This window comes from Nuphar pumila, chromosome 12, assembly GCF_984573655.1.
Source record: "Nuphar pumila chromosome 12, dmNupPumi1.hap1.1, whole genome shotgun sequence".
Lineage (NCBI taxonomy): Eukaryota > Viridiplantae > Streptophyta > Magnoliopsida > Nymphaeales > Nymphaeaceae > Nuphar > Nuphar pumila.
Window position 1 is genome coordinate 40,570,721 of NC_143260.1, and position 18,807 is coordinate 40,589,527.

Sequence of the window (18,807 nt, forward strand, 5' to 3'; positions counted from 1 at the left end):
TTTAGCACTCAGCGTCTCAGCCCCAAGTATTGGATCTGCTCGTCGAAGCCAGGCTGGCCCATTCAATCAACTGGCTTGTTGTAGCCTGTTAATTAATTCAATAGGCTTGCCGTGTTGCATGATATTTCCTAGCAAAATTTCTGTGTGCTTTACTGCGCTCTTTCTAATCCATGTCTACTCTATTTTTCTGCTAGCAATTTAATGTTGTTCATGGCTACAAGTTGAGTCAAGCAACATGAACGGCGAGCAGCTTGCTTTACATTTTTTTTCTTCATGTGTAACAAGAAAAGGCCGCACCCAACATGAAGACCTGATCTGATCGCTCTAGCTCAGTCTGTCACACTTACGGTCATCATGCCGGTAGCGTAAAACTCCAAAACTAAGACCCGCTTGAGCTGATGATGAGACGCACATGAGAATCGAACCTAATTTGATTTACATCCACAACTTATTTCTCATATCTTAAAAAAAGAAACATCCATAACTTATCCAATTAACAACAACCACCCCAAAAAGCAGCCAACACAACACTACCCAATAACTAATCAATATCCAAATGCTTCAACATGTAACATATACTATCCAAATAGTATAACATACTTTCCCAACTAAAAACCATTCACAAATCTTCATTCATCATCCCATCAAATCTCTCTCTCTCTCTCTCTCTCTCTCTCTCTCTCTCTCTCGTGTGAGTGTGAGAGAGCACCCACCAAACTCAATCTCTCTCTAGAGACTGAGAGAGCACCCACCAAACTCAAGGTCCATGAGGAGGAGGAGGAGGTGCAGCATCCTTGATGGCTTGGAACACCTGGGAGCTCTTGTAGAAGATGTGGGCCCTACGGTTATAGTCCATGGGCTCCTTCCCTTGGTCATCCCCCATGATGGCCTCCTCCTCCAGCCTCTCCATTGCCTCCTCTATTCCCCTCCCTTCCCTCCTCATCATCTCCTCCAGCTCCTCCACCAGCAGCCCGTCCCGCTCCGAGTCCGGCCCGCCAGCCGGCGCCGAAGGCGGGCAATTCCGGTGGCTGCAACGCAGGGCCGGCGTTTTCCGGCATACCATTCGAACAAAATTGCAGATTTCCGGTGGCCGAGAAGCAAGGGACAGCCCTGGGGCTCTGAGGATTCCTGAAGGAGGGTTGCTGGAGAAGGCGAGGGCTTTCATGGCTGCAGCTGCTCTTCAAAGTTTCGAAGCGCAGGAAGGGACGACGGTTATGTGCAAATATCACATCCATATATTCGGAGACCAGCACTCTCTGTGTGGCATGTGTTCTGCCACGTAAGTCGGATCTGACACGTCCCTGCGAATTCAGACCTCCAGATTTTGGAGCTGTCAATGGACCGGGGACCCGGTCTCAATGGAACGGGTTTGACGTAGCAATGTCAACGGGTCGGGTTTGGTTCGGACTCAGGTGGAATCAGACCTGGCCCCGATTTTTGGGTATGTCAGACCTACCATAAGAGAAACCATACCCGGAGTCGATAAGCACTACATAAACCAGACGCAAGCCATACCCGGTAAAATATTATTTTTTATCAGTTTTACATTAAAAATTACGGGTCTTAATCAGAACTCGGGTCGGATCCGAGTATGGTATACATTTTCACAAACTATACCCAGACCCATGTACTAATTGAACATTCGAGTCTGGACCTGAGCCTTAATTGGGTCTTCTTACTAATCACCATACCAAACCCTATATGGTTAAACTCGACCCGTTGACACCCCTACCTACCATACCATATAGTGTCAGGGTTTGATAATAAACAAGGAGGTCCGATTCGAGTCAAACTCAAAGGATCCGATTAATATATGGAGCCAAGTATAATTTGAGAAATTTCATACCAGACTCAGGCATTCGGGTTAATATCCCTAATTTTTCAATATAAAAAGATAAAAATATTATTTTATCGGGTATGGTTCATGTAATACTTATAGTATCTTGATATGGTTTCTCTTATGGTAGGTCTGGTTTGACTTGGGTCTGGATGAGATACCCACATCTCATATCAAATCTGAGTTTCATCCCACCTGGATGCCAACCAAACTCGACCCATTGACACCCTTAATCCGAACCTGTTCAAATATGTACGACCGACTGTTAAAAGTGGAAATACGAACCTGACCCTAACAAAAAAAAAACTGGGTCAGGTTTAGGATTGTCAATGGGTCGGGTATCCTACTCATGGATGTACCCAAATCCATCCAAATAACAAGTTATTGGATTCGGTTCTAGGTTCAGGTTTTGCCGAGTCAAAAAATATCTAAACCCGGATTTGTATACTTTCAGCCACACACAATTGCTTAAAATACATATAAAACACTCGGATCAGGTTGGACATTTGGCAAAAGAGCCAGGTAGGGTTGGATATCTGGCAAAAATCATAACTCAAACCCAGCCCCGCATATTACTCGGGCTGGGTTCAGGTCAACCCAAATAATATTTGGTCAGCAATTTTTATGCTCATACCTAAAAATTCAGGTTCAGGTCGGGTTAGTACCCGATACAAACCCATCCCATTGACAGCCCTAGTTAGGTTGGATACCCAAAAAAGTCATGGCTCCAACCTGAGTGGACGTATTGCTTAAACCGGATTTGGGTTCAACCGCATAATCAGGGATGCCCATGGTTTGGATACCAGGCAAAATCCAAACCCGTTTAATCAGATTCGGTATAGGAAACGGCATCATATGAACACTCGGATCCAGATCTAGTTTGGAGCTTTACATCCAAACCCGAATATCCGTCTGAATCAAATCTGAATCCCACAAGTGTCCAATTATATGAAAATTCGTAAGAAGGTAATTATTTTATGCTTTTCCGACCCAGATTCAGTGCCGCTCTCTTTCATCCGAATCTGAATCTAACTCCGAGTCTGATTAAACAAGATCCAATTAGGTCAGATTCAGTAAGCCCTGCATCCAAACCAAATCTGACCCATTTATATCTCTATGAATAATTTTTGAGGTTATACTTTTATATCTCGTGCTCGTGCTCGTGCTCGTGCTCGTGCTCGATAAAGAAAGAGATCGTAAGTGCAGCAGGCATAGCCTGGAAGTCTTTGAAAATTCTTTATTAAAATATTAAAAAATAGTTTTTTATTGATTAAAAGATTTTGAAAATTGTATGTCCTGATACCCTATTTTCTAAAAAAAAAAATTGAACTTGTGAGTTGAACCCGTATGTGTCCTCGTGTCCACGTGTCTTTGTGACATAGCCTGGAAGACTAAACTCTTTGCTCGCAAAAAGAGACTCCGGTGTTTCTGCGGAACTGCACGGGACAGGTGCAAATGGCGTTGTTTCTGTGTTACACAAACAGAACCTAAAGTAGGGGTGTCAACGAGTCTTGTTTACCCGGACCCAACCCGAACCAAACCCTGTAGGGTTCGGGTATGGTGATAAATAAGAAGACCAGATTAGGACTTAGGTTCGGACCCAATGGTCCGATTAATGCATGGACCCTGGTATAGTTTGTGAAATTTTATATCAAACTCGAACCCGACCTGAATTCTGATTAAGATATGTAATTTTTCAATGTGAAAATGATAAAAAAATATTGTTTTACTAGGTATAGTCCAGGTTTGGTTCATGTAGTTCTTATCGGATCTGAGTATGGCTTTTCTTATAGTGGACCCGATTAGACCCGAGTTCAGACCTGATAGAATACCCAAAAATCTGGTCCAAGTCTGGTTTCACTTGGGTCTGAACCATACCGGACCCATTAACACCCGTACCCTAAAGGGTGCATTGGCAGCAATCGTTGTGACTATCAATATTTTTTCTTACACAAAAAACAGAATGTGAGAAATTAGCAAGCTGATATTTCTCACATTTCTCAATTTTCTTTGTTAAGACTTTTTTATTTTTAAATAATAAAAAGGTGTTAAGATTTTTTTAATTTTTAAATAATTTTTAATTTTCATTTGTAAAAATTAATTACAAATTGGTTTTTTATTCTTCTAATCTTTTGCCATTCTTTGCCCCCAAAAATGAGGTTTATAAAAACTTTCAAATTACCATGAGATTTTGGTTGCACCTCTTTATCACTAGGTGAGATTGCAGACTTGATATTGATGATATTGAGGACATTTCTAAGCATATTCCTAAGTCTTTTTTTTTAATATATACATGACTCAGAATCAAAGACCTAACCACGTTGGCTTTGCCTGTTGTACATACGGTCACTGTCCTGGCAATGTAAAACTCCTGTGGCCTATCCCCAAGTCTTGTAACCCAAAAGTTTTGGTTTTTACCAGCCCAGTTAGCTAAGCTCAATTGCCTATTTTCAGAAGTGAATGTTGAAACTTCAATTGTGGATTCCTTAACACCTTTTAACATATTTTGGTGCTCACTAGTTTTCAGATCAATAGTTTTTATAAAGCTCTAATTTTTTAAACTGAAAATTAAATTTTTTTTTTAAAACTCTCCTTTATATGATTTAAAAAAAATTACAGTGAAAACTCTATTAAACATGGTTCAAGCCTTGAACGGATTACAATTCTCAATTTATGTATGCAAGACTAGAATTAACTTAATTAAACTATAAATTGAATTAAAATAAATCAAAGTACTAGTCTCACTTAATCAGAGTTTACAAGTTTAATGAAAGGTTTATAACCATAAAAATAAATCAAGTTCTTCCAAAAACTTAAAAGAACGTGACTTTCTTAGAAACACCCCAAGCTTCTCGTCATCACCCGTCAATTTATTTATTACTTGAAAATGTTAAAATTAAAGGCATTAACAACAACCTCATAAAAAACACTCTACAATATAGGTATGAAAAAAATACAAATACACAAAGCATACATCATTTCAAAACAGTTAATTCATAGCATGACATTAACATGACATATAAAAATAATAAGAATTATGATTACAACAATGATAATCATAAGTATATAGGCTTTCACAATTAATCATTTTTATCTCCAAGTAAGACACATGCATCTATATCATTAGTAATCAATATCACAACAAGATAAAGTCATATATGCCAACATATGCATGAACTCAAAACTATGCATGATATGCATAAACATTTATGCCAACATTCATTGAAACACTTGAACACTGTGAACCTCATTTAATGCATTATTATATTATTACTCCTTTATCATCATATAAGGGTACAATTCTAGAAACTTGACTCAAAATTAACAATTAGATTGGTGTATTCATTATGTCATGTATTTTAATTTCTTCATTGATTTGAAGAGTCTAAAAAATACTCACTAGAGTGGTCCGTGACCAAGATAAACTCACAATAGTTCATACGAAATCGATTTTTACTCTGCAGTATATCATACTAAACATTATATCATAATCAATATAAGTAATTACAAACATACATCCTTAATCTGATATAAATTTACTTTCAGTGTTCATCCTCAGAGATTCACCGTATCTTAAAAATAAGTTTCACTCTGGATCACATGATCTAGAGAATGTATAACCTCATAAAAAGTTTTTGCCCTAGTCAAGTTATCTGATCTTGGACAATGCACTTTCTCATAGGTTACCTGATCTTAAACAATGCACCTCTTCATAGATATTTACTGCCCTAATTGGATCACCCGATCTTAATCATGCACACCCTCATATATATTTTCTTTGAAATAATTCCTCAATAAATCTATTGTCATACATGCATAAATACAGTTAACTGCTCAAAGGGTCAATACCCACTAATTTAGGTACACACATATACATTCAATATGCATCACATTATAGGTTATAATCATATGACAATTCAATATGTAATCACATGTTAGCATATCAATATAGTTCTGTGACTCAATAGCTCCATTATTAAACTTAACTTTTATCGCATGTATTCATAACCTCAACTCATATGACATTTCAACATCACATAGAAGTACATCATCACACGTATTATCATCATAACATAGCTATGTGTAATATCATATTTCATATTATTTAAAATCCACACATTCATAAATTGAACCTCGAAGCATTCATATTCGATTTATTGATTATATCTTATAATTTAAAAATATGTATTTCTTATATATGTCATTTAAATCATACATATATAATTTATACATGTATTATCAAAAGCTCATAAACATATGTAAAAGCTCGTAAATACACATAGAAGCTCGTAAAAATTATGCATGCATTAAAATTACAAATATACCAAGAGTTAGTGTAATTTTTTTTTTACATAACTTACAACACATCACATGCTACATACCACTCAATATGTTGCATGAGACTCATTTCAACATATCATGAACCATGAATAACATAAAATATCTCATGTATGCCAATGCACACTACATGAACCATCTATCATGCTCAAAACTCATATGCTAACATGTAGTCTCATATGTCATCATGCATAAATCTTCAACATGCTTGCATACAATATAAACATATAACATCACATACTAAAAAATACATGATTAACATTACATATCATAAACAAACATAAAATTTAAAACAAGTTCACAAGATGTCATATCTCAAACGAGGGACTACATACATCAGAATTTTATGCCTTTCACGGGTCAGTTAAACCATTATACCAAGAATATTCGAACCCTAAAAAATTCACAGTTATACCAGAGGGTATTAGCTCTCATATCCAAGTAGTAGCTAAAAAAAATCAATTTTGTTTGCCCATAAAAATTCACAGACCAGAAACTGTTTTTCAGTTCTACTAAAACTTTACAGACATTTACTTCACAAAAAAGTAGTTACCAGACTCAATTCAGGATGAATCTTGTTCTCTCACATTTTTTGTTATTAGATATACTTGTTAGCTTTTAAATGAATATGATTTCATAGAAAAACTCCATAATATGATTTTTTTGGACCGGATTGTGTCTGAGACAGTTTCAGATCCAGATCTTCTGGAAAATGCTAAATTTTACCTGACTTGTGTGAGACTTTATGATTCTCAAATAATGAATCTGATTTTTCTATTATTTTTCTTAAATTTATCCACATAATAACCATAACATATCTAAAACACAGTCATAAATACTAAACCATTGATTTATTGAATTTTCGGCAAAACTTACTATCAAAATTTGCTCGACACATAGGACATAATTTTTGTCTTGTGTTGTAGTATCCATAACCCTTAATTTTGTACCACCACTGGGGCCAAATATTTTTCTAAAACACCTTCCAAATGTCTATAAGGTCATAATAAAAGAATTTGGCTAAAAGTGATTAGTTTCGAGAGCTGTAATTATTTTAGTGCAATGAATCAGTTAGGAAAACCATGACACTATGTGCATCACAATATAAAACATGATAAATATAAGAAAAACACAAGCATTAACATATAATATTATTTTTCAATCATGCATTAACTATATATATAGTACCGCACCACGTAGGCTCATAAAAAATATCACATGATCATACAACATGCATCGGATCCTAAACTTTCAATATAACTCATGATTTATGCACATAAGATCTAGTTTAAGATGCTAACATGTTAAATAAACATAGAACATATGAAATAAATTTGCAGAAAAATGATTTATATTGTAAACACATGAGAGAAAACAAATATTTATGTGATCATGCTAAAAATAACGACATACCAATCTTAAATCATGTAAGAACATGAAACTATGCATTTTACACTACTCGATTTTTCAGTTTAGCCGTTCGGGCATAGTTTTACCAAAAATGTATTTTTAAATTCATTTTAAAGCATGATATTGATTTAAAAATAATCTTAAAACACTTTTGTAACTTATTTCAAGTCGGATCCACTATAGACCAACTCGTACAATCATCAAGACACACGATCTATGCGCTTATATTCGATCTATGGCTATGAGTAAGATGAATCATACTTTAATAATGTAAATTAGAAAAAACCCGGATGATCGGGATAGATGCGAAGCTTCACCACCTTCATATGAGAGCTCTAATGACTATCGACACTCATCCCTAGCTATGAAGATGGAGAGAAGAAGAAGGAAGATAGAAAAGTGAAGGAGAGATAGATAAGAGATGTACAAGGAAAATAAGAGATATGAGAGATAAATAGAGGGGAGGGGGGTACCTTCCTATGGACTTCTAACCTCTTTAAAACTCCTAACTAGTTTGATCTCAAAACTCTAAGGCATGAAGTGCATCCCACATAGGTCCAAATCCAAAAAAAAATGGATTCAAAACCATAAACCATATCAAATCCCAATTGAGTTGGATAAAGAAATAGTTTGTTAAAATCAAATCCAATACTTAAATTGAAAGTCCATATCTATTAATTAAATACAAATTCATATTAGATCTGAATACTAAGGTTTGGTTTCAAATATAAACCATCCAAAACCCATAAAAACCCTTGGCCACCTCCACACCCTTGTGGACCCCCACGTTGATACATGGTGCTCCACTTGGTTGGGCGTGACCCTTTGGGCCCCATAAGGACTTTGGGTTGGGTCCAAAACACAGCCCAATCAATTTTGAAAATTAATTTTTGAATCCGATCCAAGTTGAAAAACCCAAAATAGATGCCAATCTATTTTGGAAAACACATTTTTTGAACCAACCCATATCCAAAATTGTCAAATCGGATCTCTTACGAGATCTAACTAGAGTTTTAGTTCAACTTAAACTCTTTAATTTTGCCTAAATTTAACCTGGTTTTAACTTAAATTTAATTTAAATTTTACTTAAATTTAATTTACATTTTACTTAAATTTAAAAGTTAAAATAAGAAAAATTCGTAGACGTTATAGTTTATGTTGCTTGTTAAGCTTGTTGGTCGAGTTAACAGATGAAAATGGGATTATTGCACTGCCTTATAGGCATCTAAACACGTTTGATTCAGTTTGGATGTCGGCATTACTAAATCTGGATATTGACTAGTTGGATTTTGGAGTGGGATGGAAAAATGTAATGCCAAATCCAGATTTGACTATCAAACCACATACATTTTATTTATATTTGGATTTGAACTTCGGGTTGGGATTCCCTTCGGGTTCAGATGTGAAACTGAATGCTGAAATTGGATTAGAATTCGATTAGAGGTCCAAGTCCAAACCATATCCAATCTGTTGACAAATCTTTCCATTGGACATATAAAAAATTAGTGTTTGTCAAGCATGGGCTTCAGCATGAATTTTTATCAAGCAGCTCTCTCTTGGGCTACTGTACCAGGGTTGGACAGTGGCTTGGTGATTTGGCTACACACACACACACACACACACACACACAGAGAGAGAGAGAGAGAGAGAGAGAGAGAGAGAGGCCCAAGCAAACTTAAATAAACTGGGTCAATACAATAAATGGAAAAAATGAATAGATTGAAATAATAATTAAGAAAAAGAAAAACAGAAAACCTAGTTTTTATCAAACAAATATGTAACCTCTTGATACCTGCATGGAAAGAAGCAAAAGAAGCAAAGATCATTAATTTTGCACAAGAATTGCATGTAGGATGCTTGAACTGAAGCAATGGAGATTTACAAGAGGATGCCCATATCAAACAAAACTTATCAAATAGGTTTCCTTACATGCATAAAAGAACCAAAGGAAAGAACAAAAAAAAAACAGAAAGAAACAGATAAATAATGATGAAATAGAAGACATTGAAAGGGAGAAGGAGATTATGGTTGACACAGGCAGTCGTGACTTACAAAAATTTAAAAAACAGAAGAATGATCCCCCGAGGTTGGCAGATTCGCCTCCAACAACCTTAAAGCAACAACTCAAACAAGTTTTTTCTTTCCATTTATTACAGCACCTGGGATCGAAGACCTGGCCACGCTGGTGTTAGTCTGACGTACATTCATGCCATAGCTTTAGGAACAAGCATCCCGAACCCACGTCCTGCCTTCTCAACGCTGCAAGAAAAGCATCAAAAACATCAAGCCAGGAAGGGAAGCATACATTGATAGTCTAAGATAAATGCCAACCAATATATATGTGAAGCTGATGCATGCATATTTTACATTTATATACGTCTTTTCTTACACTTTGTGAACCAAAGTAGTGATAGGAATACCGATTCTCTTTCTGCTAGACAATGAATGGATGCTTTACCAACAATTTGTGCACCACAAACCAGATTCAGTCATGTGCCTGTTTAACTCGTAGCGGAAGCACTGGCTTGACTAATAAGTTTGTTGCAATGTAAAGGGTTCCAGTTTTTCAGTAAAACCCTATCATTACTTAAAAATGATCCCCAATTAGAACTTTCAACAGACATGGTTCCATCTAAACAGGCCTGATTCCCTTATCCAGGCCTTCTAATTCCTGAGTTATACTTCATAATAAAAAATGCCTTGCCATTCCTCATATATTGCCCATCAGGCAACCACCAGGCCACTTTACAACAATTAGGTTATCCTATACTGTTAAATCATACCCCTGAATTATACTGTATGTGATTCTGTCCACTGCATGTAAGAGTACATATCTTTCACTCAGGGATGACAAACCAACCAAATACTCAACCAAGCTGGAGACATGGTTGAACTCATATATGTGACCTAAAGGGCCTGGAAAAATGGTAGACTTCGGCCAAGTGCAGTGATCCTGGGCAGAACCTAGACAAAAAGAAAACCACTGCTACATAGAAAATATAAATCTTGGCCCTAATGACAAATAAAAGACCCACGCACAACCATGGAAATGATAAAGAATGTTCTGCAGTGAGCTATCTTATTGTCCATTTACATTGGCTTCCCACAGAAGAGATACCCAAAATGAATCTTTTCAGTGCGCAGCAAAAGGGAACTACGGGTTGCTATGTTTGATGGTTGCCTGAGATATGAACTGATCCAATTTTAGATTAGTGAATCTTCCATGATGAATCTAACATTGTTAGATGCCCAGTCGTTGGAACTCTCTCAATGAATAAAGCTCATCAATTTTGCGCAATCTAAAATTGGAGCAACAAACAAAATGTCACTCAAACAAACTAGAGACCCTTTGAGCAAGTAATTGAAAGAACATGGAAGCACTTGAGGTGTGATTAGCAATCCCATAGTTAACAACATGTGGAAAAGAGTCAAGAGTTTGGAGAGGAAAATCATGCAACCCAATTTACAGAAATGGCAAACTATGTAAATGTTGATGCATAAGAGAAGGCAATCATCCATTGAACTTGGTGGCAATACTAAAAGTGATACACCAAAGCTCCCTTTTTCTTTTCCTTCTGAAGGTCCAAATGAGAAACTCCATTAAAATTAATGAAGAGTGACTATAGCCTCCAAGTTCAATGAAATTAAGTATGAAAGACAAGCTCAAAAGAAATGCAAGTAAACATAACACAAAGAAGCAATAAAGGAAAACCTGTTCTCCCATTCCAATGGAGTCTATTTGAGTATAATCAAGGTTAGGAAAAAAGTGTAGTACAGGAAGAAATCAAGATTGCAAAAATCACATCAATGCCCTGTAAATTGGTTTCGCTGCTTAAATGTTTTCCAGACTTTGATGGACTTCTCCCAAGTTGTAAGATTCTAGGAACGTATTAAGCTTTTTACTTTTTCCAAGTTCTAAGAAATTCAGACTCAGAGAAAAGTAAAATTTATTTTGTCCAAGCTCTTGAGAAATTCAGGTTTGGAGAAAAGTATACTTATTCTGGTACTAAGTCATGTTTATATTGAATGATCACCAACTTGGGTTGTGATGGTTTTATCAGTTGCAACTTCAAGGTTGTACATACAGCATACTTGTAGAGAGCTATGTGTACTCCAGTTAATTATGCAATCCATCAGTGCACCTTCTCTTTGCATGATAAGTTGACTAATGAAAATTGGAGACCTAAATTTTCTAAAAGGAGCAGTACAAGCAACGGAATAAATCAATGAAGATTAGCTCAAGAACATATGCATGTATTTGTTGAAACTTATATATTTGTTGCAACAATTTTCCAAGGGTTTGAATGAAGTTTATATAGAGTTTTTCCTTAGACACTTGATATATTTGAATATTTTAGAAGAGTTTAACCTAATATTGTCATGGCATCTTCCCAGAATTGACAAGCAACAAAATTTTGAAATTTCATATCTTCAGCCTCCTCTCTTTTCTTTGAAATCTTATGAATTTGTTCTAGGATCCACTCCTTTTCTTTTTTTACTTACAATAAAGGTTTCCTAGCTGAGAATATTCATAATATATAACAGTACAAAGTTAAAACTTACGTTGGTGCTAGCTTGCCAATGTTGAGTCTTTCACCAGATGCTTCATTAATCACCTGACCACTGCTGTTCATGATATATTCCTTATTTTCTGCAGTTGGAAGGCCTTTGAGAGCAAGCATGTCCAGGTCCTTCTGGTGGAGCTCTCGACCATTTACAATGACACCTGTTCTTCCCCCAGCACAGTTGATTGGCATGGGAAACTTGAACTCTTCAATGTATGGCTGCAATGTAGATTGTAAAGATCATTATGCAGTATGATAGAATCTTTTTGGAAAATTCCATGGATATTTCATGAATTTCAAGTTTAAATTTCCAGCATAAAAGCTCTAAAAATTCATAGCAAACTCACAGGTATTATGCCAAGACAAGGCTCGCCCATGACACCCCAAAACCCAGCTCTGTAGTCATACCTGAAAAGAATAACATCAACAAGGAAACACAAGTTGTAATAAGGAAATCTACAAGAGATTTTATTTCTTACTGACAAAAAAATAATAAAGGATGTCAAAGATAAAGGTCAGGAAATAAAGTATCATGACAAATCTGTTTATTACAGCCTGAAAGTTCTAAGCTCATATACAACTTCATCCTAAGCTTCCATTTAATGAAAAGTGGTAAAATAGGAGAGTTCCTATTAATTGTGTGATACAATATAATATATGGAGAACCATTATCATGAGATCAATAATTCAGGGCATAAGAGTCATGGTTCAGAGGTTTTGTGAATCAAAGTTACAACTGATGATATAAGATTCAGCATTTTTTTAGAATAGATAAAGTAAGATTCAGCATGATATGGACACTAAAACAATGACCCAGGACTCATTGTCACAGGTTGCAAAGAAAAGTCATTTAACAGTTTAGACTTGGTATCACTGATAAGGCGTGTAATTTTCTTATAAATGGCAGACATGAATACTGTTTCTCTCCCCCAAAATTACATACACAAGAAAAACATCTCTCTAGGAAGTATGCAATGAGCTTTATATGTTACACCTAAGAAGGGGAAAGTAAAAATGGACTCATCTAGTGCTTTCCTAGCCTAAGTTCATTACTCATTGCTATCCATTGCTCCAGTAGGATATTTCCAGGACACATGCACAAACCAATCAGACTTCATAATAAAAGAATTTAATTATATAGGTGATATAAATCAAGTTTGATTAACACAGTAACATAGTTCATGATCATAGCTTTAAGGATATGAATAAACCATATCAGAAGATTGGGCATACCAATAGTGACCAGGTTGGATGGGTCCAGCGCATTCCTCAGCCTTCTTTACCAACCTATCTTGTATCGGTCTTCCATTCACGAACACCTTTGACATCATACCCCCTAATCCAAGACTCAGATCTCTTACACCTTTCTTTATAAATCCAGAAATTTTCGAATCTTCACTTGATTTTTTTGGTTGTTGATCATCATCACTTTTCTCTGGCAAGCCTGAAGATTTTCCTGGTTCTGAATCCTTGTTCAAGCTAGAGTTCATCTCATGCACCACTAATTCTTTATTCAGTCCAAACGCTGGAGAATGTGTGACAGTTTGGGTGCCACCAATTTCTGATTCACTACTTCCACTGTGATCTCTTTTTAATGGCTGACTTGAAGAGGAACAACCAATATGTGCATGAAACGGTGAGCCTGGCTTGGCTCTGAAGGATGATGTCTCAGATTCTTTGACATCTGATCTGCTATTAGTTCCAATGGCATGTCTAATGCGGTGATCTTTCTCCATCAATTCCTTTGAAGGCGGCTTCTTAACTTTTCTTATCCACTCTGGAGATTTACTCAAAGAATCCCCCTTGGACAAATTTTCTCGAAGGATGGGAAGTGGGTCTAGCAGGGAAATAGGTTCACTTTTTGAGGAATGATCACTTCTTGAGAAGGATGTTCCATATTCTTCAGAATAGGAAACTGGTTCGGATTGACATTGAGTGCTATCATTTTCTGATTGACTACTTCCACTGTGATTTCTTTTTAAAGGTTGACTTGAAGAGGAACAACCAATATGTGCATGAAACGGTGAGCCTGGCCTAGCTCTAAGGAATGATGCATCAGATTCTTTGACACCTGATCTGCTATTAGTTCCACTACCATGTCTAATATGCTGATCTTTCTCCTTCAACACCTTTGAAGTTGGCTTCTTAGTCTTTTTTATCCACTCCATAGATTTAGTCAATGCATCCTTCTCAGACAAATTTTGTTGAATGATGGGAAATGGGTCTAGAAGGGAAATAGGCTCACTTTTTGAAGAATGATCACTTCTTGAGAAGGATGTTCCATATTCTTCAGAACAGGAAACTCTCTCAGATTGAAAATTATCTCCCATAATGGGCATGTGCTTGACAAGCTTATTTAAAGATTCTTGTCCCCCGCAACCTATACATGATTCTGAATCTGCATTTTTACTTCTGTTGTCCATTTCTTCTGGTGGCAACTTCTTGTGTGTTCGACTGGGGACAATTAAACTTCTCTCAGGAACAGATAAATTGAGAACCATAGAGCAGTTGCCACATCTGACCTTGTTAACTCTCCCATTTGAGAGAGGAAAGTCAGCAGGTAGCTTGAGCAACTTCGAGCAACCATGGCATATGATGAAAGGTGCACCACCTAATATGGGACAACAAGCAGCTACCTTCATTGTTGCACCAACTTCGTTCTCTTGGTGGCATCTCTTCTCTTGATACATGTTTTCCTGTGGAGTATCCACAGTTACTGGGCGGTTTTGATTTTGATAATTCATTGGTAAGCTAGAACTCACATGTGCATGCTGACGGACATGACCTTGACTACCATCCCCATGATGTAAGTGTCTGTTGCATGCTCTACATAACCCCTGTTCAGAACAAATGCAAGAAGGAATCTGTGAAGGTCTTTGACAGTTTTCCAGATAGCAATGAGAAGATGAGCAGAAGACACACAGAGAAGAGTTATCAGGACATTGACTCTTCACAGTTTCTAGATCCATCTCCATATTGTTTCCAGCATGAGAACCAAATTGGGATCCACAAGTTCTGGTTTGTTGAAAGACATGGCTTTGTGCCAAATGATATTCTTCAGGCATGCTTCGTGTTTGAGCATGAAGGCCAGGAGACTGCCTGCCTGTCTCTGGACAATCTTTCTCTGGATTACAACTAGCAGGATGGTGATGCAAATTTTGAATTTTGGGTTCATTGTTATGAAACCATGGAGAACCTCTAGCTTTTCGCCATGATGTGCTTGAATCAGCCTCACAAGATAGAATGCCAGAGCTACTGATAGGAATCCTTCCATTTGGTTTACCTGTTGGCAGGTGGGATTTACTGAGGTAACCCTTCAATTCATCCACCTTTCTTAGAAGCTCCAATCCTTCCTGTTCAAGGCATTCAATTTTATCAGCTACCAAAGAATCTCTCTGCATATACTCCTGATTAGAGCGTATCAATTCCACATAACTAGATGGAACTTTGTCTGCAGCACTTGCACCGCCGGAGAAAGAAGGTTCCTTTAACTGAAATCTGGAAGGGATGTCTCTTTCCAGTGCCATACGATCACAATGGTCCTTAGAATTTTCTTGGATCAGTGGCAATGCATATGCTGGCATTCTTGATTCCTCAATATTCTTAATCTGATTCTGTCTTACTTGCACAGCTACCGAGGGACCTTTACTTCTTTCAAATGTCAACTTGGAACTTGTTATTCTCCTTTCATCTAGGAAGCTTTCTGGAAGAGCTGCTGCTTCTATTTCAGGAAAATTTGGCCTTGAACTGTTATCCACCGATCCCCTCAACCTGTCTGTGACCTCAGGTTGCTGTGATGGCTGTGGTCTAAATAAAGTTCGTCTAGATAGTCTCAGTCTTTGGTCAGCAACCTGATTGTTACCATTATTGCCAGTAGAAGGGGCATTGTGGCCATTAGAGGTCCAATTTTTTGCTGTTGAAAATTTTGAAGCCTTTCTTTGTCTACCATCAGATTGTCTATCTGAGGCAGTGTACCCTGAGACAACATCATTAAGGTCTAAAGTCCCCAGTGGCTTTTGATTCTGATTTCTGTATCCCTTCCTACCTAACAAGGTATCATCAAAGTCATGACTTCGAGAATTCCATGACCAGTTCGAGTTAAGATCTTCCATGACTTTCTGAGCTTTGTCATGCTCTTCCCATGCAGTTGATGAGATTTCAGAAGTAGAGTCCTCCCTTTCATATGTCCCATCTGAATCTTTTACACTTTCAGAAGGTTCAGAATATCTATTACAACTCGGGTCATCATGAGAGGAAAATGAAACTGTATCTATTGTCCATTTAGGTCTATCCTGGTCAATTTCCTCATACTCAAGTTCATCATTACCAACCTCAGAACCAGATGCAGATGCATCTGCTGAACTGAAATATGTCCTTTTACTTATAGGGGCTGCTCCAGTCCAATTACAAGTGCCCTCTGTTTCACAGTCCTTGAGAGGTTTCTTATGATGGATCTCAAGCTTCAAATTTTCACGTTTTGCTGCAGATAGATTTTGTGTGGCATTGAAAAAGACAGACATTTTATACTGGATCTCCTTGTCAATTCAATCAGTGACCTGATAACAGGCATGAAATGATTTTCTTTTAATAACCTATAGTAGTCCATATGAAGATAGCAAACAACAAATAAAGCTTATCATGAGTGAACAAAAAAAGCAGAAAAGAAAAGATCTCAACAAAGTACTTAGAATCAATTAAGCCCTCCCACAAAATCTAATTCAGTGCCACCCTTCCAATACAAAAATTTAATAACAAAAACCAACGGTTCACAAGCACATAACAATCAAAGAGGAAGCGCCAATTCAACTCAAACATCTTCATCACCCCACCCTCCTTCCCTTTCGCCCTAATGCCCAATCTACTCAACAATCATTGATGGCATGCATTGATTCATGGCTACATATTATCAAGATTGGCATCAAGTAATGGATGAAGAAAGCTACATAAAACAAACAAACCAATCAGATAATAGAAAAGGGGAACCAAAAAATTCCCGCACCCCTTTCAAGCAAGAAAAAACACATGCACCAGGGCCTTAGTTTCATGCGAGTCCATAAATGAAAAGGCTCAACTACAAAATGAATGTCAAAATGCTGTCAACTGCAGAAACTAGAAATCACATGTCATTGTTCATTTTTCAGAAAAAAAGGAATGATTATCCACACTAACAATATAGGGAGTGACCAAGAAACCCACAAGATGCTAAAGGTGGAGGTTGACACTCAGGTTTCATAGTATGACACACAAACCATTTTAATATAGGGTAAACAGAACAGAATGAATAAAGCATCCAAAACAGCAAGAAGAAGATCCAAACCTTTTAGATTCATAATTGAGGAGTATTGGAGCCCAAAGTAAAGGCTGAAACGAATCCTACCGGATCTTACTTTGTACAAAAAAACGGCCAACAATCCCAGAGACCCAGACGAAAAAAACTCTCTCACCAAGAAAATCCAGAGGAATTAGAACAATACCAAGCACCAGAGTCCCTGTAAAAAAACCATATACATGAGAAGACCCATAAGCATTACTCGCTCATTAATATTAGCAAAAAAAAAACAGACTAATAAAGCACTAAGGAAGAACAAAAAACACCAACTTCAAGAGAGAGAGAAAAAAACCTTAAAAAGCATTATAACTCTACCATTCTAGACCCAACAGATTCTACAACGGAGCTCTTATCTTATAATCCAACCACCACCAAAATTCTTCTCCATTTCCGTAGAAAACTGCGAATTCCTCTTCCCCATTTCAAATCTCAAACCAAAACACACTCCAGAAAACACACAGAGAGAGAAAGAGAAACCTGGTAATTAAAGTTGCTGAAAAAGAAGAGGGATAAAAGATAGAATTAAAAGAAGAAGGAGAGTAGGAAACCTGAGCAATGCAGAGAAAGTATACCGGAAAATGGCTGCTCTGGCGGAATTCCGATGAGTCCCTCTTTTCCGGCGTCTGAATTTCTGTTATGAGAGAGAGAGAGAGAGGCGCTGGTTTTGCAGATAAAACAAATAATAAACGATGATATTCAAAGCCGGGACTAATCCTTTAAGTGACGACATTAATCCTTGACTTTCTGATAGACCAGGAAGCTGCCCTCGGGTTTTCCCGCGATTCCAGAAGGGTTGCCACAAGTCAGCGGGGTGTTTTCATCATTTACATGATGAAGTCAGAGGGACAACACCGTCCTTCTCAACGACGGGAACGGATTGTCAATCAACGGCGCCGACGTGCCCCGTGAGTCGCTCTGTCAGGTGCAGAATGTGACGTGGCGATTTATTAAGGCCGTTAACTACGTGGCGATTAATCGGGAAGTTTGATGTCTGTCTGGGATTATATTTTTAGTATTTTGTATTATGTACGGCTGGATACATACGGGTATGGACCTGGTCGTACTTGTCCTGAAAATAGATCCATTTTTGAAGAGTTGGTCTTCTTTTTGAATTCAAACGAGTCAGATGATATGATCCAGATCTAGGGGTGTCAACGGGTCGGGTTTACCCAGACCCGACCCGTACCAAACCCTATGGGGTCCCAGCGATAAATAAGAAGACCCGATTAAGAACCGAGTCTGGACCCAAAGGTCCGATTAATACATGGATCTGGATATAGTTTGTGAAGTTTTATACCAGACCCGGGTTCCGATTAAGATCGGCATTT

At 37.3% G+C, this 18,807-nt stretch overlaps 2 protein-coding genes across 3 annotated transcripts; both read right to left on the minus strand.

Moving 5' to 3' along the window:
* Positions 1–541: 541 nt before the first annotated feature.
* On the minus strand, positions 542–1,201 carry LOC149820813 (uncharacterized). Its single transcript, XM_089982327.1, has one exon. It carries the CDS (start codon positions 1,163–1,165, stop codon positions 758–760), a length of 408 nt encoding a protein of 135 aa, XP_089838453.1. The 5' UTR covers positions 1,166–1,201; the 3' UTR covers positions 542–757.
* An 8,044-nt stretch (positions 1,202–9,245) lies between these two features.
* On the minus strand, positions 9,246–18,134 carry LOC149820814 (uncharacterized). Of its 2 annotated transcripts, XR_016426451.1 has the most exons (8): positions 18,052–18,134; positions 17,772–17,972; positions 17,468–17,639; positions 13,384–16,706; positions 12,498–12,558; positions 12,149–12,369; positions 9,638–9,844; positions 9,246–9,377 (listed from the first exon to the last, which is right to left on the minus strand). XR_016426451.1 is itself a non-coding variant. In XM_089982455.1 (7 exons), the coding sequence occupies exons 4-7, from the start codon at positions 16,668–16,670 to the stop codon at positions 9,790–9,792; spliced, it is 3,624 nt and encodes a 1,207-aa protein (XP_089838581.1). In that variant the 5' UTR covers positions 16,671–16,706; positions 17,468–17,639; positions 17,772–17,972; positions 18,052–18,134; the 3' UTR covers positions 9,461–9,789. The 2 variants fall into 2 exon arrangements, 1 of the variants encoding a protein (XP_089838581.1); XM_089982455.1 differs by lacking the exon at positions 9,246–9,377 and having other exon boundaries at positions 9,461–9,844.
* Positions 18,135–18,807: the final 673 nt, after the last annotated feature.

Excerpts from the sequence above, each read along its gene's own strand:
- LOC149820814 (XM_089982455.1), bottom strand. The coding sequence starts at position 16,670 with ATGTCTGTCTTTTTCAATGCCACACAAAATCTATCTGCAGCAAAACGT. Across the intron at positions 12,559-13,383 it reads ATCCAACCTGGTCACTATTG|GTATGACTACAGAGCTGGGT; the intron begins GTATGCCCAATC and ends TATTCTTTTCAG. Across the intron at positions 9,845-12,148 it reads ATTGGCAAGCTAGCACCAAC|CGTTGAGAAGGCAGGACGTG; the intron begins GTAAGTTTTAAC and ends CTTTTCTTGCAG.
- LOC149820813 (XM_089982327.1), bottom strand. The coding sequence starts at position 1,165 with ATGAAAGCCCTCGCCTTCTCCAGCAACCCTCCTTCAGGAATCCTCAGA.